Raw genomic sequence first — 27,445 nt, forward strand, 5'->3', positions numbered from 1 at the left:
GCGTCTGGAAATGTTTAAAGACAGAAACAGCACTGTTTTTATCCACCAGTGGAACAAAAAGACTGTTAGGGGTTTAAGTTTTTTTTTTTTTTTTTTGGATGGGGGTGGAGAGGTTATTTGGTGGGCCTGTCGGAAGTCCTCTGGGCCGCATTTGGCCTGCGGACCTTCAMTTTGACACGTGCTGTAATACAAACATATAGACATTAATGCTTTACATAATCTCTCTTTTCTCCACAAAAAGCTAAATCTAATTTTGAAATTTGGGTTGGACAATGTTAGCTCACAGGCATCTTATTTGGGGCAGTTTGTGATTAACTATTAACTAAATGGTTATTAATTATGAATCAGAAGCAYAAAACGTCAGCTCATTCACTTTCGTTAGCCTTTTGCATCATACCACTGAGACACAATGAGCATCTGACTTACCAAGAAAAACTGAGATAGCCATGTTTGCTGCCAACGTGAAATAAATAATAAACCTGGCATGAACATCTTTTAGGGCTGTGAGAGGAAACAAAAGCCCCAGAGTGGAGGTASAGGAGACAAAGTGTCCACTCCTCAGGAAATGAACCGTTTGGTTTCTGAAATCATTTGTTTTTCCTTCATTACCCCAATCTGTCCCTTGTGACTGCTATTGATTTGGTGATGGAAATCAATTTGGATAATGGCTTTTACATGAGTTCACTTATCAGCAAGTATCAGGAGAAGGGTTATGCAACTAATCCTGAGCGATATACACCCTGAAACATCCAGAAACTGGAGATTTGAGCTCAATTATAAAACCAATGAGGAAACAACAAGCAAAAGAGAGGAAAAAAAAGCAAAACCATTAAATAAAACAACAAAAACAATAAAACCCTGATGGGAGAATTTTCACTTTTATAAACAACGGCTTAGGGGAATGAGCCAGACATATTCCAAAAGAAATATTCTCTCAAGAGAACAAGCACCCACTTCTCCTGATGACCAAATTGATACGTGGGAGTTTATGGAAAAGTCTCAGACAGCGTCAGTGTGTGACATAATGACTCAGCTTGTAGGCGGCCTCTCCACCACGTCAAAAAGACCCCACCAGTTTGTCTGAAGTGAAAGCAGACTGCTGGCCCGTCCTCAAGTTTCACCGCCGCACATTTGGATCGTCACACGGCATCCAAACATTCCCAGAGATGAGTCCTGCCTTTGAACTAGAAATACTCAATTTCATGAAGTGGATGTGAGAATCGTTGGACTCTTGCTCCATATGAGGAAAAAAGTAAGTGGTTTCTTCTTTTCTTTTTAATTTCAAATTGCTACTTTTTGATTTTTATTGTTTATTTTTTTTGTCAAACAAATGTCCTGCAGAATAGCGTGCATTAAAGAGTCAGAATGTAGCAATGCCCATAATGAAGAATGTTCCAGTTTTAGCTGCATTTAGAGAATATAGTGCTGCTTTTGCACTTTCAAAAAGAGAGTTGTGAAGAATTGCCACAATGAAGTGAATCCAAATGTGAAGCAACTATTTTGTTGTTGTTTGATCCTGCTTGTTACCTTCTAAAAATTAAATTCACAAACTATCGTTTTGGCAACTTTTGCTTAAAACCACCAAAGCATGTAAGCTTCAGTTTTACTCTTGTAAGCTTTGCTTTCTGTCAGTCTGCTGGATAATTAATCAGCTGCAACTGACATGAGTTTCCACTGGAATTTCTTCTTGCTATACATGATAACATCTCTAAAATGCCAGTAAGGCATGTAACCCTGCTCACCTCATGCCTGGAGGTGGACAGTGTTCCTGTGYCGACAGATTGCTCCGATACCTGGAGGTAATTTATTGGTTGTCACATTGGTTTAGCAGGACTAATGTCAATCCAAAGTATTTATTACAGTAAAGGCACATGCGTGTGACCTGTATCTTTTATCTCCAGATCTTCAACACAACTTGTTTCCTCCTAAGTTTGTTTTCCACTTTAAGTCTCTGCTCTGGAAAGTTCGGAACACCGATAACTGACGATGTGAACAAGCTGTCAGTGTTGGTGAGAATGCTTTTCGCAGCATGAATCCCCATTTTAAATGTTTACAAAAATTCTTAAAAAAGGACCGAGCTCCAAAAATTCCTTTTTTTGTCATAATTCCCACTGCAGAAGCAGAATATCCCCTCTGATTATGAGATTCCTGTTACCCACATTCCCAAAGAAGTGGTATGTATAAAAAAAAGGTTGTTGGAATGGTCCAATGGCAAATACCAGTTTGTTCCATCATTGTTCTGTTTGCCTCGCAGGCTGGCACATGCTGGGTGGTTTTAAATATCTATCCACTGGAGCAAAGTCTTCGAAAGCTGGCCAACATGTTTGGTACCGTCTCCTCCAACAAAGATAACATAATGGTGTTTATCGCGATGCTCAAGAGCCTGCGCTTCACCTTTGACCACGGGGAACTTGTAAGTGACTTTAACATTCTTCTGTTTGAGTGCAAACTGTGCAAAACGTCAGGTTTAAAAGGCGTAACTGATCAAAGCACCGTAGTTCTGTTTGTTTTGCACACAAGTGTTTCAGGGTTTGTTTGACGATGCCCCTCAGGAAACGGCGATGCAGGTCTTCCGCTGTCACTATCAGGAAGAGACCTTGCAGTCCGGTCTTTACTTCGACTACATCCAAGACCTCTTGCAGGCTGCCACTCAAGGAAAATCCAGCCTCTCGTGCAAGCCGCCACCGTGCCGCAATCAGCAGCTAACGCCAGGTACAAACGTTTTCATGGGTATTAAAACCTGAAGCAAATGATCGACCCAAGATGTTGAACCGTGGTTGTTTTCTTCTCGCAGAGGGTCAGGAGGAGGGTCGCAGACAAAGCTGGTCAAAGAGAGCTCCCCTGCTTTTGGTGCTGATCCCCTTTATAGCCTGCGTTGTTCTCATAGTGTGGCAGGTAAGCTAATTGTTCATAATGTACCATAATGAGTTGTATATTGCAATTCTAAGTCTTCTGACCACGTGACGGGTAGATGTACGTTGTACAGTTTGCATATTACACTATTCACTACCACAAGTAGTGGTTTATCATTCACAACCGTCTCTAAAAGAAATATTCTTAGAGCAGAACTTCCCTCCGCACACATTTACGAGTCTGTTGGGTTTGTGGGTTAGTCTAAMAAAGCCTCCCAGAATCTGCCCTCATTTTAGCGAGCACTTCCAAGAAAACGAGTCTTGTAAATTTAACAGCAGCTCATTAAATATTTAGACATCCTTTCAGGCAGTTAATGTCGTAAATCTAGTATCAGCTATTATCTGCCAGTTGAATTAGTATGATAGATTCCCAGATGAGTCTTGCTCAGGATGTTGGTTTGAACTTTCTTCTTCTTTTGTTCCTGTCTTTTTTTTTTTTTTGTAGGTCAAGTCCGGAGGCCGTTTGATGGCGTGCAACACTTTAAACGGCCAAATGGCAACTCCTGACATGATCCCAACTGTGTCTATCTCCATCCCACTTCAAACACTCACCCACGCCGCTGACAGTCAGCCAGCGGGGGAGGCAATCTCAGAACATGAAAGTGGATGAAGCATGATGAGGCATAGATTAAACGAGTGTGGTCTGTCACTTTTTGTGCTTGCACTCCTCTGAGTGGATGCACCGGAGCTGCCGGAGGAGAGAAAACCTGGGTCTGCTGCAACGGCAGGCGTGTCGCAAAAATTCTGCAGGCTCTCCGGTCRAGGCAGGAGTTCTCCTTTCGGGCCAGCCGGTGAAGAATCTGAATCACACCTTTGGAGATTTCTTTGTTGTTTCAAAATGGGACGGCTGTACAATCAGTCAAAACACCGATTTCTAACCGGCTGACATCTACTGAAATGCACGAGGAGTTCATGCAGGAAGTTCACATCTGCAGAAAAACAACCGAAGTGATGAATACAGCTTTTCTTGTACTGGTTGTTGACATTGTTGTGATCTGTGATCTGTCACAAATTATCAACCTAATAGTCACAAACAACACTCGGAGGAGTTCAACAAGTGTCCCGCTTTATGAATCAAAGATCTGACCAGATGGCAGCCTGCCACGGCCTGAGGCGCTTTGAATCCTCTCATTGTGTTTCGGAGCTATTGCCCAGTGATCTATAGCTGCTCCTCAAGCCCACTGCGAGTGTGTTCGAGTTTTTTTTTTGTGCCTCATTCACAGAGTCAATCACGTTCAGTCATGAGAACATGACTCCCCGAGTGTGAGCGCTCTTGTGCTGCATGTGTCAGAGAGAGGGAGCAAGAGATAGGACAGACACGAGGAGGAAAAGTGAGGGAGATACAGACAGATAGATGAACGGATGAGCTCAGTGTGATGCATAAGGAGGGCTTGTTCTCGTCACAAAGGAGTAGGCCGTAGGGTGGAGGAAATGCCAGTTGCAAACATGACCAATGTCGACTGATCCCTATGAATCAGTGGGCCAAGAATCTCTTCAGACCGCAGGCTATATGGCTCTGCAGGGGCTAGTTAGTATTTCAGTAACAGTTCATCATTTAGATCCCAAACATGCCAAATAAAATATGGATACATCAGTATTAAATGTTTTTATGGGGTTAAACATTTAGAATAGAGCTCAGTGTCTGACTTTCASGTTTGTAATTTGTGAAAAATGTGGGTTTGTGATGTATTTAAGTTATTCTAGTAAAAGATGAATCTTTTTCAAAAAGTAATAAACTTTTTTCTACAATCACAATGTTTCAAATGATTAATATTATGAATGCATAAAGCTAAATGAGGGAAATGTTTGAGTAGACAATTGACATAAAATAAATAATAATTGTATCTCAAAGACATTATTTAAATAATGTAGATTTGGGAGTCTTGTGGAATTTATTTTATGAATCATGAATAAAGATTTGATGACTCGATTTTCAATTACTATTTGAAAAGTATTCTATCTAAATATTGTAATATTACATATTGAAACATATTTGCAGTTTTTCCCCTCCTTTATTCATCATGCAGAATCTGACACTTAAAATGATTTATGTTACAAAGAGCCGTATCTTCCAAAATAAGTAATTGGAAGACTCTAATAATTACTGAATTATATTTTTCGGGGAATTTGTTGAAACACGTTGAAATTTTTGATGCTTTTACTTTGTACAGGAACATCCGCCGGAAGTGGTCCGACTTTTGTTTTGGAAACCCACTCCCCAGCGGTCGCCATTATTCTTCGTGGCTTGACGCTCAAAATAAGGCGTTTTAGTACTTTTAAATATAGCGTTTTAGTGTAAATTAGAGCATTTAGAGTTTGTTTCGAACAATCAGTTCGTTGGCTGGATCTGACACCCAGCTTGGGCGCAATAATGGACCGACGGTCCAGTACAACAGGTAAGTTGCTAAGCTAACATCAGCAAGCTAACTGCAGCTGGCGGTAAAAAAAAAATAATAATAATAAAACGCAGCGCCATCCATCTGCTGCAATAGGCAGGCTGCTTCCCTTCATCTGCTAACGTATATACACATCTGCACTGTTATTACAATGAAATGTATGCTTTAGCTTCTGCTAGATGTTTAAATTAAATCGTCCTTGAAATGACTGCGGTCCGCTTCTCAGCATGTTATCCGCCTAGTAAGCTCGTATGAGCAGTGGTACTACAGACCCAAATAATCTCTAAAGTTTGAATCTAACTCCTAATGTACTTRGCGCTCAATCTCCATCACACACACGTACACAAACGCGCACTTTTCTAACTACTCAGAGCTGAGTTTGTACCGCAGCGCCCCCTGTGGCCGCTCGTTGCAACACCGGAAGAAGATTTCTAAACGTTCTTCAGAAGTATTAAACATTTTCTAAAATCTGAACATGTGGAAAAATGCTGATTATGGATTCATATTTGTGCCTTCAGACTCTCCTGTGTTTTAGTAATTAAACCTTAAGTTGCCTTGTAGCTATGTTTTTTTTTTKWYKAMWWAAAAAATCTGATGGAACTAGAATATTATAAAACAGCATGTTTATCATAGTGGGTATAAATAACATCAATTATACTGGCTTGTTTTCAAACTGTCTTTCAGGTCCTGGAGATGCCCTTCCCTTGGCCTCACTCCGTTTAATGACTTCCCCACTGCAGCTTACGTATTCGTACATATGGCAGGTCATGCGGCAGAGAAAAGTGAAGAATTACGCAAAAGTGGAGGGGTTTGTGACCATGGTGACRCAAACCATCCCTGAGCTCTTGAATTTCAAGCAGACTGCTCAGCTAATCTTAGGCCTGAGAGCAAGGGTGAATTTGTTTTCTTTGATTAAGTGTGAAAATTAATCAAGAACTAAAACTGTGCTTTTAACTCAAAGGGGGAAAACACATTACTGTAGTTAACACTGTGTTGTTGTTTTTTAAGCTCTGTTTTCCGTGATGATATTTCTAACTTTGTTATTGTCTTGTACTTCAGATAATCTTGGATCTTCTCCACAAAGACGGACCACCAGACACCAGGGTTATTCAAGCTCTTATAAATAAGATGAAGATCCCCATGACAATGGTATGCATGCAGCTTGTTTATTCTGGAGAAAAGTGCACTGCATTTCTTTTTGTCTGCAGTGGAATAAAATCTAGAACCTTTAGGCACGAGTGAAAACAAACGTGTATTTTGTCTTTATAGAAGGATATACAAGTGGAGAAATCCCAGACAAACTTCTTGGTTCTTGTCCAGAATCTGCTGAAAAACCCTAGTGAAAGAAAACGCTTTTTTCAGGTTTGCAGAACTCTGTTTTTCTCATCTTGTAATTTGATTTCCTTCAAAGCAGTGCTTGTGGACATGGAAAAGATTTACTTTAGAAATCTTTTTTTAATGCAGTGATTGCAGTTTTATGGTCATAACTTGCTCAAATATGTTTTTTTTTCTCTATGCAGGAAGTGTTCCCTATTCAATATGGCACCAAATTTGACACGGCGCTGCAGGCCCTGACTGCTGGCCTTGTTTGCAAGCTGGAGCAACTTATTCCTGTTCCCAATCTGTCCCAGGTAAGCAAGTCTGCATTCACCTGACATTCACTCTCAGCAGATACAAGTGCATGAAAGACGAATCCTCATTGCGTGTGTGTGTGACGCTAGCCTGGCCCTTGCCTTCCTACGCAGTTCCGCTCAATTCTAGTTTCCATTCATTGCTCCGTCTGGGATTTCTCCCATAGACAAGGGTTTATCAGGAGAATTTGGTACGGGCCAATCAGAGAACAGAAGGCAGAGTTTTGGACAATGTCGATTTTCTGCGCAGTGTCTGCTAGTTAGTTTAGCGATGGCAGTGGAGGAAGTGAATGAAGCCAGTCTGTGTTGATAAGGCTTCCAAATAAAATTAAACTTGTCTGACAAAGCAGCAGCTCTCATTTACAGTYGTCTCATTCGGCTCTGTACTTCTCTCCTCTCAGTAGGGTTGTTTACAGCGCACGCAATTTCCGGTTAGCTTCTTAGCTTAGCCTCCTTCACAGTGGAGCTGGCACGCATATGTCGCGGCTAGGGCTGCCACGATTAGTCGACGACTGATTTAATAGTCGATTAGTCGTTTTTTTGTTTTGTTTTGTTTTTAACTTTGTTTTTCTCTCCAAACTGCTTTGACACCTTCCACTGCTGCATCTGCCTTTCTGTCCTTGACACACATGCACAGTAGTGGTAACTGGTAGGGATGCACCAATATGAAAAATTCAGCCRATATCGACATCTGATATAATTATTGCTGTTATGGCCGATAACCAATATTTACCGATATTACACAAACACACAAATTATATTATACAAATACGCACAAACACACTTTGGGTCTTTTTTTTTGATACCGTAAATAAATGACCAGACCTCTGATATGGCTCTACTTCAGTTATTCCTGGCTACACAGCATCAATATCACTGTCATGGTCAAACAGATGTTGCTCAACCAACCATCTCCCCTCCCAAAACAGAAACACAAAGATATAAAGTGGGAAATCAGTATTGGTCATTAATATCGGCTCAGTTTTACATATCAGACCAATACCAATATTCTAAGAAAAGACCAATATCGGCCGATAACGATATCCATATCGATATATCATGCATCCCCAGTAACTGGGGTAGGCCGTGGACGTCACAAGACATTATACAGACAGGCTCTGGTTTCATGGCTACCTGACAACAGAGCTCTAAAGTGTGGAATCATTTTAAGAACATGAAAGAGAAAACTGTGTAATATCTGCAGAGCAGAACTTGCCTTCCACAGCAATTATTTTTAGGTAGCATATAGCTAAAATCTAACGTTGTTTATATAATAGCAGCTGCATTCTGGCACAATAAGCTGTATGTTTTATTTTCAATTAACGTATGATCCGATTAGTCGACTATTCGAAAAAAAAWAATCGGTGATTAATCGACTATAAAAATAATCGTTTGTGGCAGCCCTAGTCGCGGCCAACCGAGCCAATCATTTTAAACTTTAACAGAGGCCACGCCTCCAGCCGAGATTCCAAACCCTCGTACGAAGCAAAGCGAAGGACAAGGGTCTGGTTAACCAGGCTAGTGTGAAGCATACTGTTAGCTGATTACTGTAAATATAATCAATTCTTCTACCTCAGCTTGGTGCCATGATCTCAAAGGATTCTGATGTCCTTGATGCATGTGGAGACTTCATTCCCGACCCTGAAACTCTAAAATCTCTACTTCTACACCAGCAGTCCAAAGGGTCTTTTGGTGTTAAAGGTATAGCTCACGACGACACGATGTGCCCCATTTTGTAATAAAGTGCATAACGGATAAACACAATTTATTTTATTTATTTACAGCTACCGTGTCAACCTCGGTGGGTGACTGTGTGCTCTCTTCCCTCGCCTTCCTACCCAAACCGGTAGAAACACCACCACCCCCACCTCCGCCCCCTCCACCACCTCCACGATCACCAAAGCCTCAGGAGGTCAGTGTTGTTGAAAGAAGCCCCGCCTCCCTTAGTGACAGTGAAGGCGTGGTCGGTATTTCAGATGACGAGGACAGCCCAGCACCTCCAACAGGCAGATCTCAGCAGGAAGAGCAGACTAGTCTCGAAACAGCAGCTGCCGGCAGCACAGCAAAGGAAACGAGCGAGAACCTGATGCAGAAAAAGAGTTCCACTCAGCAACCTCCTGCCACAACTCCTCAAAGCAAAGAGAACGATCCGGCACCAGAGAAATCGGACTTACAGCGACTACCCCATAAATCTATTACTTTCAGGGTTGTTCAAATGCCAATCAAAGCTCCCTCCACCTTACAGAATGCTGGTGGCGCAGGGACAAAGGACGGACCAAAGCCTCAAACTCAGCGAGTTACATTACATCAGTGGGTGTCGCAGATCGCGTCTAACTCGATGTCTCTCCCCGCCTTGCCGCCTCTTCCAGAAGGCAGTCTGTGCGATGACGACATGAGGCCGAGCATCAGAAGGAAGAAGCCATTCAGACACTTAGCTGGCAGATACAACTGCAGCGTGTGTGATAAGAGCTTCCCCTATCAGTCCAAGCTGATGGACCACGAGCGTATCCACACAGGCGAGAAGCCGTACACGTGCGCGGCCTGCAACAAATGCTTCCGCACCCAGGGGTTCCTCAACAACCACCTGAAAACCCACAGCACCATGCGTCCGTACGCCTGCGGCCAGTGCGGCAAGTGTTTCGCTAAACTGCAGAGCCTCTCGAAGCACATACTCGCCCACAGCGGCCAGAAGCCATTTTACTGCAACATCTGCAACAAAGGCTTCACACAGTCCACCTATTTCAAAAGGCACATGGAGTGTCACACGAGCCAGATGACGTTCCCCTGCAAGCACTGCAACAAAACCTTCCCAACGGCGTTCAAGCTGTCCAACCACGAGCGCTGGCACACAAGAGACCGGCCCCACATGTGCGAGCGATGCGGGAAGAGATTCCTCGTCCCCAGCTTGTTGAAGCGACACATGGGCTACCACATCGGCGACCGCCAGTATCTCTGCTCGCAGTGTGGGAAGACCTTCGTTTACCTGTCTGACCTGAAGAGGCATCAGCAAGACCACATACCCAAAGCAAAGATCCCCTGTCACGTCTGCCAAAAGAAGTTCTCCAGCAAGTACTGCCTCAGAGTTCACATGAGGATCCACACCAGAGAGAGACCCTACCGGTGCACCTTGTGCGACAAGACCTTTACACAGGTGGGGAACCTGAAGGTCCACATCAGGCTGCACACCAACGAGCGACCCTTCAGCTGCGACGTCTGCGGAAAAACCTACAAGCTGGCGTCCCATCTGAACGTCCACAAGCGGACTCACACGTGCAAAAAACCCTGGACATGTGACACGTGTGGAAAGGGATTCTCCGTCCCCGGCCTTCTGAAGAAGCACGAGCAGCTGCACACGAGGGAGGCAAACCCCGATTTCACTGGCAAGCGAAGGCACAGGACGAAGCACAAAAAGCAATCACTGAACAGGAAGTATGACGAGGAAGAAGAGGGCAGCGATGATTATTAATCAGAAGAACGTTTTGTGACAAGTGAGTGTCAAATAACAGTTTTCAAAGTCGATGTTGGTGATTGAGTAAAATAGGTCAGTTTAAAAGCAGTTTCACAACAGATGCTGTAAAGAAGAAATTATGTAACTTTGTTTGAATTCCTGCTCAGTGGTTGATATTAAATCATGTAATTCAGTCAGTAAAGTTAAGAGTCCAACTGTATCATCGGATCACTGGTATTTCAGTACAACTGAGAGACAACAAGCTCTTATGTGCACTTGTAGTTTTAGTAATGTGTTTAAAACGCTACAATTATGAAGCCAAATTGTCAGATAAGCAAGTATTTCAAGCATGTAGATAATGTTTTTTTCTGTGTAATACATTGCTGTAACTTCTATAGGAAATCTTGTTCTCGTAGAAATATTAGTGATTTAAAGCCAATATAACCACCGTTGTTTTGACCTTCAAGTGTCCTCTTTCAAACTTTTTTTTGTATGACATTGACTTTTGTTTGTTTATATCCATTTCCTCTTTCATATTTGTTGCGTTATTATTGGTTAAATAACATTAAAAACCGCTCATGCTGTTTATAAGACAGTCAATATTATGTGAAAAGATTAGCTGCTGTGAGCAGTCACGTATAAAATTTAGTAATGTAGCAATTTCCTGTCAATTGTTTTTTGATGCCTTTCAGAATAAATAAATACCCTTGGAAAATAAACTATTTCTTACTGGTGTGATATATAAAGTTGTCATTTCGTGTAAGAAAGAGGAAAAGTTAGGTAAATGAAAATGTCCATATAAGTACAAATAATAAGCACGTAGGGCAAAAAAAGTACAATTTAGGAGTGAACGCGGATTCTGGCATTTCATTATTTTATATTAAATAACACAATACACTAACAACACTCATAATTGAAGAAAAGGTAACTGTTTTGTTTACTTTGCTCGTTCGGCGCAGAAGATATGACGTAGTAAAAGCGACGAAAATAAAACAGCGCCATTTTGAAAACCTAGCTCGGCTATTCCGCGCCAAGCTCTAAAAACCGTACCGTGCCGACCTGAACCTCAGAACCTTTTTGATTCAGGGGTGGAGTCTGGTTGGGTCCGAGCTACCCTCACAACAACAACAAGCCGAGGCGCCATTATTTGTTTGCAATCGTTGGAGCGACATTTGAAACGGAAGAATGGCAGCAGCACAGAAACCCACGCCGTGGTCAAACTCGGAGGTGCGGGACTTTCTGTGCTTGTTGGCAGAGGACAGGATTCAGAGCGAGCTGGACGAGTCGACTCGCAACGAAAAGATTTTCAGGGAGATCTCGGAGCGGATGGCCACTCGCGGCTACCAGCGAACGTCGAAGCAGTGTCGGGAGAAATTAAAGAAACTGAAGTGCGATTACCGCACGATAAAGGACCACAGCGGAAAGAGTGGTTCATACCGCAAAACGTGGAAGTGGTTTGACCAAATGAACGCCATTTACGGCCGCCGACCAACCTACGACGAGAGGGAGAGTAGCTTGGATACGGCCTCATCGCTGCTGGAATCCTCGATGGACGATGGTGAGTGTTTTTAACTTTTCAGCTCATTTCGTGTCACTCCATCGGTGCTGAGAGTACTTTGAACCAGCAGCAAACGTTGACGCGTTTTGTTTTGTTTAGATCGCTGACTTCATTTCTGCAGATTTTGTGTGCAACTTTCAGCCAMGTTGGAAGGAAGCGGACGCGTGGGCGTGACGCGGTGGTCTCACAAAGAGACGCAGGCGCTCCTGGCCGCGTGGTCCGAGGACGGGATCCAGCGCGAGCTGGAGGAGTCGCACAGGAACGGAGCCGTCTACGGAGAGATTTCAGCCCGGCTGGCGGCGGCCGGAGTGAGCCGCTCGATGAATCAGTGCAGAAACAAGATGAAGAAACTCAAACAGGAATACAGACAACTCAAGCAGCAGTCAATCAGCGATGAGACTATGACGTCAGAGACATCTGAGTGGTTTTACGCCATGGACTCTGTGATAAGAGACAGACCTGCTGCTGCCACAGACAACAACAACACGGACCAGATGACGCAGGAACTCGTGATTTCAGATGAAGAAACTGGTATATGTTAGCAATTTACAGCATACAAAAAGTTTCATTTAATCTATTGATTTCCACTAATCAAGCTTTAATGAATAAATGTAATGTTAACTGTTTCCCCCTGTTTCAGATTCACCCAGTGCAACAAACAGTGAAACACTCAGTACGAGTTCTTCAGCCACGTCCTCATCCAGCTCCTTGTGGAGGATAAACGGTAAGTGGGTATTTTAACATTATTTGTAGGGATGCACATTAAATCGTCATTGATATCGCTATCGGCTGATACTGATTATTTTTTAGAATATCGTATCGGTCCGATATTTAAAACTGGGCTGATATAAACTTTCAATATTGATTTCCAACTTTTTAGCGTTGTGTTTCTGTTTTGGGAGGGGAGATGGTTGGTTGAGGAGCATCTGTTTGATCATAATAGTGATGTTGATGCTTTGCAGCCAGGAATAACTGAAGTAGGAAGCCATGTCAGAGGTGTGGTTGTTACGGTATCAAAATAAGACACAAGTGTGTTTGTGCTTATTGTATAATATAATTTGTGTGTTTGTTTAATATCAGTATCGGTTATCTGCCATAACAGCAATAATTATATCAGGTATTGATATTGGCTGAAATTTTCATATCGGTGCATCACTAATTATTTTAAAAGCTCATTTTAAAGCTAATGATGTCATATTTTAAGCATTGTCACAAAGACATGCAGTGTCTTAAAAAGGTCTAAAATTTGAAAATCAAAATTTTAGACCTAAAAAAGTCTTTAAAACATCCATCTTTTCATCCAAAGTCTTAAATTTTATTTAGTCCAGTCTTAATATTTCATACTTTCAATCATTCCTGAGAAGCATTGGCTACATAAATAGAGTAAAGCACAGTAATCAGAGGTTGATGCGATATGTCTTCATGAAGTGCTTAKTTTGCTACCAGTCTTTTTACGYGTTAAACTATAAATCCCGTGATAACTGCAGGCAAAAATGGCACACTTCCATGTTTTTGACCCTTTTGCTGCTACAACCCCCCGCATACGACGGCTTGTTTGCCCGCCCAAAAAACCAAGTTCTATCATGTCCACTGCTTGTGGTTTGAACATGGCAAAGTGTGTTTTCAATGGCTACGTTCACATTGCAGGCAAATCCGACCCAAATTCGATTTTTTGACCCATATCCGATTTTTTTATGACAGTCTGAACGAGACAAATCYGATTTTTTCAAATCCGACCCAGGCCATTTCAGTATGTGGTTTTAAATCGGATATATATCTGATGTTTTCAAAGTGACTGCAGTGTGAACGCTCATGTCACATTCATCTGACTTTTTCATCAGTGAGGAGGCGGTGAAGGACCGATAAGACACTAACCTGAAGTCTCGCTGTTTAAATCTGTAGCTCCRTGTGTTTACAGCTCCAAAACACAAGTCCAGTTGCTTCATCTTTCTACTTTACATTAGTATGATAATAACGATGTCCAGCCTGGGTCGTGGAGAGTATCGATCCTAAAGTTAGCTACTCGGTCGATGCTTTTTTCCAGCTTGTAGTTTTGTTTAAAAAAAAAGCTTCATTGGAGCATCCCGGTCAGAGGCAGGTTCAGATATAAACACTGAACTAAAGAAGCAGGTCAGATAATTATTTAATCGGCTCTGATTAAACAACAACTTCAGATTTGATGTGCAAAATGTAACATCCATGCTAGCTCTGTAAACAAACAAGCCGGCTGATGAGACGTCACGTCTTTTACTGCGCATGCGTGTCACATCAGTGCTGTGGAGCGTTCACACAGGRGTCTGATRMAGGTCACATTTAAAATGTAATGTGAACGTTCACACAAAAAGATAGTTTTTTTTTTTCCCAAAAATCTGAACCGAGCATTAAGACCTGCTGTGTGAACGTAGCCATTGAGACTTTGCTTGATATCAGTGATTTTTGCACACGGTTGGAAGCAGTCCACAGCAGTCGATATGAAGCTTTCATAGTAGGGGTGCAACAATACATGTACCCGTATTGAACCGTTCAGTACAGTGCTTTATGTTCAATACACACTTGTATTGAAAAAACAGATTTTTAGAATTAATTTTATCAACTTGTCTTCTGAAGATGCTCTGTGTTGAAGGATCAGTGGATCTGTGTTCGACTACTCCACCTAGGCTGCATTTTTGAGCGCAGATCCACTGAGAAACTTGCTGTTTCAGCAACATTACATTTAAAAACTGTTCTTTTGAGGTTAAACAAATGTTCATAATTAATTTAAATACATTACAATTTAAAAAGGACATGGAAATTTCTCTTTTTGTATCGAAAAAATATCGAACCGTGAGACTCAAGTATTGAACCGAATCGTGAATTTTCTGTATCTTTGCACCGCTACCGCACAGTTTCATTAAAATAATTTGGTGTTCTTGTATTAAAATTAAATATTCTTTCATAGCTAAGTTGATAGCAATAAAAGGTTTCTACGATAAAAWTTTTGGGATCACTTGAATGTTTTTGTTAATGTGTCAGTTTGGTCTGAAATATCATTCCTAAAGGTCTTAAAGGGTCTTAAATTTAACTTAGTGAAACTTGCATGAACCCTGATATGTTTCTTGCTCTCACAGATATGCCCATGTGCAGTTGGTCAAAAAAGGAAGTCCTCGTGTTGCTGACACATTGGGCAAGCCCCTCCTTCCAGCAGGAGCTCCGGCGGAGCAGGAGGAGCAGCGCCGTGTACAACAGCGTCAGCGCCAAACTGGCAACGCTCGGGTTCAGCAAAACGGCGCAGAATTGCCAGGATAAACTTAAAAATCTGAAGTACAGCTACAGGAGAATCAAGAGCAGCAACCCCTCGGGTGGAGAGAAGAACATGTGGTACCGCATTATTGATCGTGTCCTCGGCTCGCAGCCTGCAGCTTCAGAATGTGCGGAAACCGCAACGTCGTCTGCAGCAGAACCCGCGCCGCCTTTTGTGTTGGGTTTGAACACTAACGGTGGGTAATCTTACCAAAGAAGCAGATTAAATAGCATTTTGCCTGCTGTTTTGATAACATTCGCTTTGGATTTGTCTCCACAGATGAAGCTGATTGGCTGCCGGATGAAGTCCAGGTGCTCGTCACTCTCTGGGCCCAACCAAACATCCAGAAGCAGCTCCATGCCTCAGGAACACACGACGTCTTCACATACCTCAGCAGCGAGCTAGCTCTGATCGGCTTCAACAAAACGCCGCAGCAGTGCAGCCTTAAAGTGAACCGGCTGACAGAAATGTACAAAACCATCAAACGAGTGGARCCACACGGGAGCAATGGAAGCGACTGGTTTGCTATAATGGAYGGCGTTCTTGGTCCCGAAGCAGCAACATCCAAAGACGCAAATTCAGCTGCTGCTGTGATCGTGCCTGAATCAGCCGAAGGTGAGCGTGCGTGTTTAAAACTTTAAAAACCTTTCAGCTGTCACKGTGTTAATTTAAATGGCTTTCTGCAGATTCCTCCCAAGCTGCCTGGACGCCGGAGGAAGTCGACACTCTGCTCACGCTGTGGGCCGGGGACAGCGCTCAGGAGCAGCTAAAATCAACTGAGGGGGTCGAGCGGGTGTACGCTCAGCTGAGCTCCGAGCTCGCCACTCAGGGCTTTGATAAGACCACCAGTCAGTGCAGGACTAAAATAAGGCTCCTGGAACAGGAGTATGAACGACGTATGGAGGAAAAAGACTCCAAAGAACAAAAAAGCAGCTGGTTTGTCGTCATGGATCAAGTTCACGGTTGCACCAAACCAAATGCTGAGACTAATCTGGCAGCTGCACCTCTGCAGGCGTCACATCYAGCAGAAGGTACGATGAGCACTTTTTGTTTTAACTGAAAGGTTTAGTTTCATGCTTCATTGTTTGAATCGTTTGCAGGTTGTCCTTTGTCCGTCCCCTCGCTGTGCCTCCTGGTTCCCACCCTGCGCCTGATGTGTGCCTTTGCCTGGCAGGTGGTCCGGTGTCGTAACGTTGCGCAGTATAACAAAGTGGAGGAGTTGGTGTCGTTGGTGACGGAGCTGGCCCCAGAGCTGCTCACGGCCAGAGAGAGAGCGCAGCTCCTGCTCAGGCTCAGAGCGAGGGTAAGAGGCCAGGTGGTGGTCTGAAATTTTTTATTTTATTTATTTTTTTAAATTTTATTTATTCATTTCATTGAAAAAAACATTACATACAAAAAATACAAATAAAATGAAATGAAAGGCAGCAGCAGAAGAAGAAAAAAATCTTATATCTGCTCCTATTTACAAAAACATTTTATTAATTTCAAACAAATATATAATTCTGAAAAAAAAAATCACTGGTGTTTTGTTTCAGCTCGTGCTGGAGTTGTGTCGCAGTGAGAGCGTAGCCGACCTGCTGGACGTCCAGTCCCACCTGAGGATCATTCAGGAGCTCATGATGAGTTCTGGCTGTGATCAGGAGGTGGGCCTGCCAATTATTAGCTTTAATGACTGTTTGACATCTTGTTCTCATCGTGTTGTTTGATTTACCAGTAGTAGGTTTTATTTAGGCTTTGCAGTTTCTTTTCTCTAAAGGTCAACATGTTTTTTTTCTTCCTTTATTTACCGTAATTAATAGGAGCTGGAGAAGTCAAAGTCAAACTTTGTGGAGGTGGTTCATACTTTGCTGGACGACCCACAGGAAAGAAGAAGGTTTTTCGTGGTAAGATAGTCGCTGTTATTAAAGGACAACTTGAGCTGCATTAACTTAGTTTTATTTTGTTTTAAATATGATGGTGAATTTGTTTGCTTTTCCAGGAGGTTTTTCCCATCCACTACGGCCAACAGTTTGAAGCCACTTTGCAAACTTTAGTCTGGAAATTCATCTCCAGATTGGACAATCTGTTGCCTGTTCCCGATATAAAACAGGTTATTTGGTTTCATTTTTATATTTTGCACATTTTGCAAAAAAAAAACAAAACACTATGCAACTGTTGTTTAAAAAGGCCCTTTTTTGCCATAAAGTTACCCATTATGATAGATTATTAGCATTGCAACTGAAATGTTTACAGACCGCAGAGTGGCTCAGCAGCGCCCCCTCTGTCATGGAGGAATGTGGACAGCTGGTTTTGGAACGAGAGCAGCTGAAGGAGCTGCTGCACTTCAACGAGCAACAAACAGGAAATACCAACAAATGTAAAAACATAATAATAAGCGTAAACACTATGAATGCACATTTTTGTCTTATAAAGTGCTTATTAAAATTTTTTGATAGTTTTTTTTCCTCTTATTTATTTGTTCCAGGTTTCTCTGAGGCTCAGAATGTGTTTTTGCCCATGCTGCATCTACGTCCCAAAACCAACTCGAGGCAACGTGCAGCATCTGTTGGTGAAAATGAAGGGTTTAATTGTGGCAAAGATGAACCGTTGGATAAAAGCCTCACTAACGATACTACAGAGGACTCTACGACAARAAATAACCTGAAGGATAACCAAAGTGAAGGCAAGATACAGTATTTGAAATCTGCTCAGGGGCTTTGGTTGAATTTCATTTGACTGTTTTTGCTCTTCATCTCCTTCAGGTTTAAAGCCTCTTCAGCCGCATCGCTGCTCCATGTGTTCCTACTCCGACAGCCGCGTGGCAGCACTTCTTCAGCACATTCGTCAGAAGCATCTGGTCCAAGGGTCCAGTCCTTTTACTGAAGCCAAAGCTGGTGATGTCTTGAAGGATATAGTTACCCCTGACAGTCAGGGTCCCCCGTTTCAGTGTGACCAGTGCGGGAAGAAGTACCACTCCAAAAGGTATCTGGATATCCACTATCGGATTCACACAGGCGAGACTCCCTTTCTGTGCTCCGTCTGCGGCCGAGGCTTCAGGGGTTCATTCATCCTGACGGCGCACATGCGCACGCACACGGGGGAGCGACCCTATATGTGCCCCATTTGCGGGAAGACGTCCGTCCAACACCTGGCGAGGCACATGCGCATGCACCGAGGGGAGAAGAACTACCTGTGCACGGAATGCGGGAAGGCTTTCCTCTCCTCCGGGGAGCTGAGGCTCCACTCGCGGCACCACAGCGGAGAGAGGCCTCACACCTGCAGGCAGTGTGGGAAAGGCTTCGTCGCCAAATGCCTGCTGACCGTTCACACTCGCCAACACACGGGAGAGCGTCCTTACAGGTGTTCGCTGTGTCCCAAGGCCTTTTACACCCGGAATCGGCTGAAGCGGCACCTGAAGATCCACACAAAGAAGTCCTACCAGTGCTTGACGTGCGGGAAAACCTTCAGGCAAGAGGACAGTTTTAAACTCCACGTTAAAACCCATGATTCAATGTAAGATGCTTTGATGGTGTTAATAAAAATAAACCTTTCTAAACTCAAACACTGGTCTGCTTCATTTGTCAACTTCAGTGGCAACTAAAAAAAGAAAAATTCTGATTTATTTTTATTTTTTACTAGAGCTAAGACTTTCATTTTTTTCTAGTTGCTTCAGGGGATCATCTCCAAACCTGAAGACAAACCTCACCTTGTTCCAGCGTGCGTGTGGAGAAATTTCAGCATTGTGTACGACACAGCAGCGGTCTGACCTCTTTCACTGTCACTTCCACATTAACCCCAGTCAGCGACAGAATTGCTCACCACCCGTCTGACCCCCGCGACCTCATCAGGAACCCCCCCGCCCAAACATTCTGGATCGCAGCCAACCACACTGACCCAGACAGTCAGCCCACACTGAGTGTTCCTGCTGACTCCTATATGACTGTACGGTTCTGGATAATCAGTCACGCTGTAATGACCCGACTTAATGGCTATATGCAGGAATGAATAGAACATATAGGAGTCACAAACTGAGCTATACATATTGAGCAGGAATTCCCAGAAAAATAGCTGCAAATGCCCCAGGGCAAGCAGTTAAAAGGAAAATATAAAATATTAGCATGGCACTTTTCTGACAAAATGACTTTTATAAAAAGGAATGTGAGGATAAAACACATGATGAAAAATTGTCATTAGGTTTAATATATTTTTGTTGAAATTTGCTGACTCAGCATTCACACAAYAATAGGTTTTGCTGGTTATATTTCRTTTAGGCACTAAAACCGACAGCAGAGCTTTCTACAGGCAGATTTTATTGCGTAATACAATATGTGAAGCTCATATTTACAAAATGGGTGGGAAAAAAACAAACAAAAACGTATAAATTCCCTGTTAGAGTTCACCAATCTGACGTCTGCTTTTTAAGAGACCCCCAGAGTCTGAAACGCCCTGTGGTCCTCAATCATCCTCTGCAAAAAGGGGGATGTGATAAATCTGTGGCAACGTTATCTAGAGGCTTTTCCATTTTCRTGAACGTCCATCCTGTAAAAATAAAAAATAAATAAATCCTAGGTTCAGCACTTTTAAAAGCTTTTAAAATGAAGATTGAATGAAAACAAAGATTTGTTCACCCGTTCTCCTCTTTCAGGTGCTGATACAACTCGAACTTGCTGTTCACGGATGTCGCTCGACCAAAAAACTCTTGGTGCTTCCTGGAGTTGGCTGCAGTGATCCGGTTGGTCCACATGGAAAGGAGCGTGACGGGACCTGCAGAGGACAAGTTCAGGTTTTAATATTTGAACCCTGAAATTAAGTGATGAGAAAATCTTGTGTGGTAGAACCTTTTGCTCTCTCTGCTGGCTGAACCTCCTCTGCGATCAGACGAGGCTTCTTGTTGAGCGGCTCCGGAGAGTCCGGGGAATCCTTGATCACTTCGGACTCTGGATTCTCCTTCTCCAACAAACCCTTCAGCCTTCAGTGGAATCAGGTGTGAGAAAACCGCTTAAAATGAAGCTTTAAGGTGAGGAAAGCTGTGGAAGAAAGCAGAAAACTAGTTCAACAGACCTGACTGACCTCTCTGACTCCGCCCAGCTTTTGTCTTCGGTCTCTTTGCTGACGTTTTTCTCCGACCTGTCCTCCCTCTCCTCTCTCTTCCTCCCCCTCTTCTTCCTCTCCTCCTCCTCAGGGGGTTTGCTGCGGCAGGCGACGATGCACTCTAGGACTCGCTGGTGTCTGTCGGTGGCGCCGGCGTGTGTTTTCACCAACGTCTCCAGCTCGTTCCACATGATACGGTACTGTTCATCCCTGGAGATCACACCGACACAAATATAATACCAACCCTGTTACAGCACGGCCAAACGCTTTAATGTCAGACCATACCTCTTGGGGCCTTTGCCTCTAGATCCCACTGTGGAAATGGGGAGTGGGTCATTCTTCCTCTCCATGTCCACCAGGTTGTAGATTGTTTTCTGGCAGGTTAGAACGTCCTCCTCGGTGAGGGTCTCTTTCACTATCAGGTTAGCCAGAGGAACTACCTATTGGTCAGAAACGAAAACAACGGATACAAAAATATCCCAAAATCATGTTGTCCCAAGATAACAACAAAAGCAGCAGAACAGTAACTAAAAGAAGCAGAAGAGTTGCTAAAATTAGCAAAACAGAAGCTAAAATTTATTGAACAGTTGCTATCATTAGCAAAACTGTAGCAAATAAGAGCAGAATGGTAGCTAAAATTAGCAAACCAAGCTAAGAATAGCTGAACTGCTAATATTAGCAGAACTGTAGCAAATATGAGCAGAATATTAGCTAAATTAGCAAAACAGAAGCTAAAATTAACTGAACATATGCTATCAGAATTGTAGCAAATATGAGCCAAATGGTAGCTAAAATGAGCAAAACTAACACTATAAATAGCTGAACAAATGCTAATATTAGCAGAACTACAGCAAATATGAGCAGAATGGTAGCTAAAATTAGCAAAAGAGACACTACAAATAGCTGAACAGATGCTAATGTTAGCAGAACTGTAGCAAATATGAGCAGAATATTAGCTAAATTAGCAAAACAGAATCTAAAATTAACTGAACAGATGCTATCAGAATTGCAGCAAATATGAGACAAATGGTAGCTTAAAATGAGCAAAACAGACTCTATAAATTAGCTGAACAGATGCTAATACTGTATTAGCAGAACTGTAGCAAATATGAGCAGAATATTAGCTAAAATTAGCAAWAGAGACACTGCAAATAGCTGAACAGATGCTAATGTTGGCAGAACTGTAGCAAATGTGAGCAGAATATTAGCTAAAATTAGCAAAACAGACACTATAAATAGCTGAACAGATGCTAATATTAGCAGAACTGTAGCAAATAGGAGCAGAATGGTAACTTGATGATTAAAAGCTGCAGAACAGAAACTAAAATGATTACATGCTAGCTAAAAGCTGAATGAGCTTTGATAAGCAGAAGCAGTTTGCAGAACATGCACAGAAGAAGCTGGACAGAGGAAATGACTGAGGATCTATGAACGGTGCTCACTGCCTGCATGTTGAAGATGGTCGTCTGAGAGATGATCATGGGCCAGTATCTGGTGTGACGTTCCAGCTGAGCTTTGGCCCTCTCCACTGGTAGCTTTCCAGCGGGATTATGGGAGGACTCCGAAACTGGAGTCAGTCGGTTCTCCCTCATAAATTCACCAAAATCCTGAAAGAAGAATAAACAAACAAATCAGTCAGCAGTCAGATTAACGTTCCTGTTTGTGTGAGCTAAACCCACCGTGATCCTGTAGTCCGTCACTCGGCCTCCGCAGCCCTCGCTGATGGAGGGCGGGTCCTCTAAGGTGGAGCGGTTGCTGTTGAGCACGTGCAGAAAGATCTCGCCTCCGTGGCTGCTGAGCATGTGGCTGATGACCTTTGACCCGGACTTCCTTGGCTGCTCCAGAAGCACCGAACGACCTGTGGTCAAAATAAAAGTGAATTAAAAAACAGAAAACTACAAAACTGTTAAATTACAATCAGAATACCCTAATACCCATGCCACAACAAAGCAGTCGACAGGTAAAAAGTAAACATATAGAACCAGATTCATTCAGCTTACCGTTAAGAAGAAAGTTTGTCAAACACGAGGAGGGGCGGCTGTTTACATCAGTGGGGGAGATGCGATAAGCTCCTGTGCAATAATGCAGCTCTGCAAAGTGATTCAAAAATATTTAGACATGCTTTCATCAGAGCAGGGTTAGCAGTTATCGCTAACTATGTCAATCATTTATAAATGAACAAACTACCGATGCTRTTGGTTCGTGGCGTGCACCATTTCAGTGTGATGGTCTCTTTGAGCCCATTTTCCCGAGTGCTGGTTCCTGCCATGTGCAAGTCCCCTGCGGAACACAAACATCGTTTTAAAACAATTTGAAGTGAATGAATTTGAAGTAAAAGAGCAATAAAAGGGGCGTGTTTGAAAACGCTGTATGTAGGAACTACRGATCAGGGCACGGGCACTCACCACTTTTAAAGAACTCCAGGTGGGCGTCTCTGTGATGCAGGAGCTCAACGTCATAATTAGCAGACGTGTTGGCGTGCTGCTCCTCCTGTCCGACCGCACCGGCAATTACAAACACGGGTTAGTCGACGCGGAGGAGACGCGCAAACAGACAAACATCATCTGCTGATTTCATGTTCCAAAAAAAATAATTTAATAAAGGAAAATGATGAAGGGAAATGTTTATCGCTCAGCAGAGACGAGCGTTTCCCAGTTGTGATGGAGACTTGGGAACAACTGCTTCATGTCGACTTTAGGAGCAATCACAAAGCTTTAATATCTAAATCAGTTATAGACATTTAAGGGATGGTTTAAAAACTTATCAAGACAACACAAAGGACTACGATGGAAAAATAAGAAGAAAAACAAAAGGGTAAAAAGAAACTAGAGGAAATTTGTACAACTTTTAAGATTTACACACTTGAACCACTGACAGTAAATTGCAACTCAGGTGAGGCAACGCTGGTCACAAACAGTTCAATTCAGCAGCTATTTTATTATTTGCCACTTCTGCATTTGGTTTAAAACAAGTCTATTCTTGCGGTTTAYTTTTTTTTTTTTAATTAACAATAAAAGCCTGAATTTTCAGACCAACGTTGCCCGTTCTCTACTCGAGCCTCAGCAGGACATCTGTCAAACAGCCGTCACATTCAAAAATCTGCTGACGGCAGCGCTTTCAACAGCTGAGCTACATGCTGAAAACTCTCTGCCCTTCCCCCTGTTTGATGTGTGTGTGGGTCAGAGTACTAACCTGTTCGCATACATTTAATGTGGGCTAGCAAAACAGAAAATACAGCATGAAACCAGCAGCACGTTCACAGTCATGTCAACATGCAGATGAGATCAACAACAAAAAATAAATGAACAAAAAGTTATGAGGCTGTGGTGTTTCGTTATTACAAGGAAGCATAAAAGCAAGCAAAAGAAAAGACAATACTTTCAAAAGCTAACAAATGCTAGCAAGCTAATAAAAAAGTAAATGTGCACTAGGAGCTACACATTTTTACTAGAAGTACAACATGCCCAAGTTAAAAGCTAGTGCAGGTTAAACAGATGGGCAAAACCACACACACACAAAAATCCAAAAAGCCCAGAGGAGGTGGTTTTTACCTTCATTGGGATGTTTGTTATGGTGGTGGAGGCCAAATCAAAGTGCTGCTGGACCAAAATGTTGAGTTTGGAGGCCAGGTGCCTCCCAGCACGCACGCTGTGAACTTCACTGGTGAGCAGAGGTGAGATCTGAAAGGAAGGGAGCGGACTGGTTAGAAAGAACAGACGACACACGTTAGATGTGCGTCCGTGTCCGCTGACTGCGCTCCCACCTCTTTCTTGAGCCGGTCGGACACCAGCGTGTCCTCACCCTGCGGGTAGATGTGAACTAGAACCAGCTCACACTGCTGGATGGCCATCAACCTGGAACCCCACGATTACAGAGATATAAAACAGGAGTTCAGGCCTTTCAGCACAGTTTTAATCATACTTATGACTCGTTTCGATACTGACCTGTCAGAGCAAGCTGCCAGCTTGTTCTGTTCTAAAATGGTCTCCTGAATGCAGTCTTCCAACATGCGCACATGAGTGTCGCTGCTCGTGAAGACACAAACAAGGCTAAAATGAATAACGTGTGCCATAAGCTGTCAAAACAACAAGCTGCTGGGCACATCTAGGACAAACACGATCAAACTAAACAAGGCACAGTAACTACACACCACTCAGACAAAAAGCACATCACTAGCACAAGCCTCCGTCTTTGCGTCTTGTTTGAATTCTGCAGTTTACCTTTTTGCGTTCGTTAAGCAAATGATCCGGCCTCTGTTGGCCACCCTCTCGGCGGTGTCCATCAAAGCCGTGCGCTTCTCGTGCTGCAGCTCCGTGATCTTGCACAGCAGCTCCACGGCAGCGACCAGCCCGTGCAAGATACTGCAGCACTCTGGGTCCTCGCGGGGATTTGGTGGTCCGACAGCTGCCAGAGCTGCCATGAGCTGCAAACAGGGAGCAAACCGTCCTCGTTAGGCTAAATCTGAAACGCTTTGGGTTAGGTTTAGCGAGTTCCAACGGACGGCTGGTTACCTCGTGAGTGCTCTGATTTTCTCGCCTCCAGCTATTCAATATGTGGAACTCTGAATCACTGACAACATAATTCACCTGGAAATGAACACAATCTATTTATTTAATCAGTTAATATTAATGTACTTCATATAAAATAAAACCGGTTACAATGATGCAGCCTGGAATTTAAAAATACAAGAAAAAACACAAAAGAAAGAAACAAACCAGCTTGTCTTTTGGGTAAATATCGTAGAGGATTCTGCAATACTCCATAGAACACTCCACAGCACAGGTCCACAGAGACTTGGACACCGGGGCCAAAGGAATAACACCTTGAGCTCGGCTCTTCGTCAACACATCACACTCCACCTGCTGACGACTGGACTCTGACATGTAGGGACAGTGGTCCACTACAAAGACGGTCTTGTGTGCCACTGAGAACATCTTCATTTTGCTAAATCGGAAGTGTGCGCTGACCTGCAGAACAAAACAAAATTCAATAATATTATCCAGTCATGTATGTAAGACAGTAAAATACTACAATCTCTCTACAACTTGTGGATAGATGTAAACTTATAGGACTAACACAAACTTTAAATAATAAAATTTACACAAAATTGATAAATGCACATAAAATATTGGACAGTTTCATATAATTAAATCTGTATTAGTAAAACAATAACTGGTTTTCTTTGACTGCTCATTTGACATGAACTAGTTTCCTAAACAGTACCGAGTTTACCTGTTGGTCAGTTTACTCACCTGAACAAAGTAATTGAAAAGCAGAGGCCGTTCTTCTCTAAAACGAGTTTAAACTTGAGTTACATTAAGTTTCACGACATGCTTATTACTACAGTCTGATTAGCACGCATCCCGAGTCATCAGTGAGCTAATGTAGCACGACACGCTAAGAGGACAACTGCGTTAGCATGTGTAAGCTAATACAGCGGGGRTCTATTTCACTCGCTTTTTAACGCGCACGATCAGCCATACACAGATAATTATTCATTATATTATCCGTGGATTACCAAGCAACATGTCTTTTAAATAACCCACAATTCAACAATGGATTTTACACACTTGGCAAAACAAAGCATAAACAATACARGTCAGCGGAAGCTAGCTGGTTTGTTATTAGCGGAAATAGCTACCGTTACCTTCCGTCATCTTTTTGAGTCCCCCCTGAAATCGAGTCATTTTAAAATCATTCCCAACTCCTCCTTTTTTTTTTTTTTTTTTTTTTTTTTTTTGCTTTACACAGTTTAAAAATCACGATATAATAAATGTCATTTTTATTCAAGTTGAGCATGTAAAATAATATATATATGTTGTGCTACATGTTGAGTTGTCAATGATTATAACAATCCTGAGTCGCGCCCTGCAAGAAGATGCTCTTCCATTTTTTTTAATTTTTGCTTTTGTTTTGCGAAGTAAAGTTGATGTCAAATGGTAAGTTTTATGAAATGACGTTCTTGATCGTACCAAAAACAACGTTTTTTCCTTTACATCAACTTACTTACGAGTTGTTTTGAAAGTGATTTTATCCAAATGATATCGGATGTATGTGGGCTGACGTCACTTATCAAGTTCAGCATCGACTCCTTTTTCAGTTTTTCGAAGGTCGTCCTTCCTCCGCCGCCTYAAACTCCACCCGCGTTATTGCCATTTTCTCGTGCCTCAACTTGACCAGACATTCTTTTGTTCAGACTGGRTCTTAGTGTGTTGAAATAAAGCAGGAATGTCCGGGCCACGGGCTTATTTTTGCGCCCCAAAATCACTTTAATATGTTGACGCACGAGACCCTTTGACGATATGAGCGACGACATCCTTGAGAGGGACTCCGCGTCCGAAAACGGGGACTTCAATGACATACAGTTGGGGATGATAGATGAGGAAATAGGTAAGYAGTCTGTTTCGCAAGTTTCTTAAAYCTTTGTGTGTTAATATTGTATTTTAGCCTATAAGTTGTGGTTTCTGTAACTCYCATCCGTCATTGCGCTACAGGTTGGCTCCGGTTACTTTAATGTTGCTTTTTTTTCTGTTTTATTATGTCATATTTACGCACACACGAAAGCATGAAGCCCAAACAGTGTTGCTACTTTTGAAAGTTACATTTGCATGATATAATCAAAGTAGAAGATTTRAATATCCAAACGATGCGCGCAGAAGAACTGTTCAGATGTGGGTGTGTGCAGCATATTTTAACAAGAGGCCCTGGATCACATTCTGTAACAAAAACATTCCTTTCAAACGACAATACCTCTCCAATTAGTAGCAGTGTGCAAATAAGAACGTCAAAGTAACTAGAAGTGATTTATTTTGTCTTAGTTATTGGGATTTCCATCCACTGGCTTGATGCATTTAACAGTCTGCAGTAAAGTGGGGTAAAAAATCCACAAATAAACATTGACCATAACAGACTGCTCTCTATTTAATGATCTGCATCCCATCRCAATTAAATACACTCACCTGTAGAGAATTAGGGGTATTGTTTAAATCTGTCCTAATCTTSACTTCACAGTGTTGTTACACTATTTTTACAGGCACAGTGTGTAGGATTTGTTGTTTTCAGCGACATCTAGTGGTCGAGTGGTTGAATCATCCTCCCTGGTCCTCCTCCCACCCCCACCCCCGGCTTCCAAATGCAAAGGAGTTGCTAC

The 27,445-nt window shown here is 42.6% G+C and overlaps 4 protein-coding genes across 6 annotated transcripts in view; 3 read left to right on the top strand and 1 right to left on the bottom strand.

The window, feature by feature from the left end:
• The first annotated feature begins 1,015 nt into the window (after positions 1–1,015).
• LOC106521770 (uncharacterized) lies at positions 1,016–4,842 on the top strand. 2 transcript variants are annotated; one of them, XM_014014482.1, is made up of 7 exons: positions 1,016–1,252; positions 1,902–2,009; positions 2,118–2,174; positions 2,255–2,413; positions 2,553–2,712; positions 2,795–2,895; positions 3,358–4,842. In XM_014014482.1, exons 1-7 carry the CDS (start codon positions 1,241–1,243, stop codon positions 3,520–3,522), a joined length of 762 nt encoding a protein of 253 aa, XP_013869936.1. In that variant the 5' UTR covers positions 1,016–1,240; the 3' UTR covers positions 3,523–4,842. The 2 variants fall into 2 exon arrangements, with proteins under 2 accessions (XP_013869936.1, XP_013869935.1); XM_014014481.1 differs by having other exon boundaries at positions 1,016–2,009.
• Positions 4,843–5,114: 272 nt separating this feature from the next.
• si:dkey-14d8.1 (uncharacterized) lies at positions 5,115–18,766 on the top strand. The gene is made up of 20 exons (XM_014014458.1): positions 5,115–5,308; positions 5,993–6,201; positions 6,368–6,457; positions 6,578–6,670; positions 6,829–6,939; positions 8,517–8,640; positions 8,724–10,402; positions 11,570–11,945; positions 12,087–12,476; positions 12,586–12,669; positions 15,053–15,421; positions 15,505–15,840; positions 15,912–16,256; positions 16,326–16,528; positions 16,761–16,868; positions 17,025–17,108; positions 17,204–17,314; positions 17,458–17,581; positions 17,690–17,887; positions 17,967–18,766. The coding sequence occupies exons 1-20, from the start codon at positions 5,284–5,286 to the stop codon at positions 18,719–18,721; spliced, it is 5,814 nt and encodes a 1,937-aa protein (XP_013869912.1). The 5' UTR covers positions 5,115–5,283; the 3' UTR covers positions 18,722–18,766.
• A 730-nt stretch (positions 18,767–19,496) lies between these two features.
• Positions 19,497–25,944, bottom strand: ints13 (integrator complex subunit 13). 2 transcript variants are annotated; one of them, XM_014014485.1, is made up of 17 exons: positions 25,548–25,944; positions 25,011–25,262; positions 24,807–24,881; positions 24,516–24,718; positions 24,240–24,320; positions 24,059–24,149; positions 23,847–23,975; positions 22,701–22,785; positions 22,483–22,575; positions 22,296–22,385; positions 21,975–22,153; positions 21,738–21,902; positions 20,581–20,735; positions 20,275–20,505; positions 20,043–20,173; positions 19,833–19,968; positions 19,497–19,743 (listed from the first exon to the last, which is right to left on the bottom strand). In XM_014014485.1, exons 2-17 carry the CDS (start codon positions 25,233–25,235, stop codon positions 19,707–19,709), a joined length of 2,106 nt encoding a protein of 701 aa, XP_013869939.1. In that variant the 5' UTR covers positions 25,236–25,262; positions 25,548–25,944; the 3' UTR covers positions 19,497–19,706. The 2 variants fall into 2 exon arrangements, with proteins under 2 accessions (XP_013869939.1, XP_013869938.1); XM_014014484.1 differs by having other exon boundaries at positions 20,266–20,505.
• A 105-nt stretch (positions 25,945–26,049) lies between these two features.
• Positions 26,050–27,445, top strand: part of ano6 (anoctamin 6) — a 16,041-nt gene continuing 14,645 nt past the window's right edge. Inside the window, exon 1 of the mRNA XM_014014486.1 lies at positions 26,050–26,685. Within this exon, the coding sequence (XP_013869940.1) occupies positions 26,598–26,685 (88 nt within the window). The 5' untranslated portion in view covers positions 26,050–26,597. The remainder of the gene's footprint in view (positions 26,686–27,445) is intronic.

This window comes from Austrofundulus limnaeus, unplaced genomic scaffold (assembly GCF_001266775.1).
Source record: "Austrofundulus limnaeus strain Quisiro unplaced genomic scaffold, Austrofundulus_limnaeus-1.0 Scaffold115, whole genome shotgun sequence".
Taxonomy (NCBI): domain Eukaryota; kingdom Metazoa; phylum Chordata; class Actinopteri; order Cyprinodontiformes; family Rivulidae; genus Austrofundulus; species Austrofundulus limnaeus.

Excerpts from the sequence above, each read along its gene's own strand:
- LOC106521770 (XM_014014481.1), top strand. The coding sequence starts at position 1,872 with ATGCGTGTGACCTGTATCTTTTATCTCCAGATCTTCAACACAACTTGT. Across the intron at positions 2,175-2,254 it reads CCCACATTCCCAAAGAAGTG|GCTGGCACATGCTGGGTGGT; the intron begins GTATGTATAAAA and ends TTTGCCTCGCAG. Across the intron at positions 2,414-2,552 it reads CCTTTGACCACGGGGAACTT|GAAACGGCGATGCAGGTCTT; the intron begins GTAAGTGACTTT and ends GATGCCCCTCAG.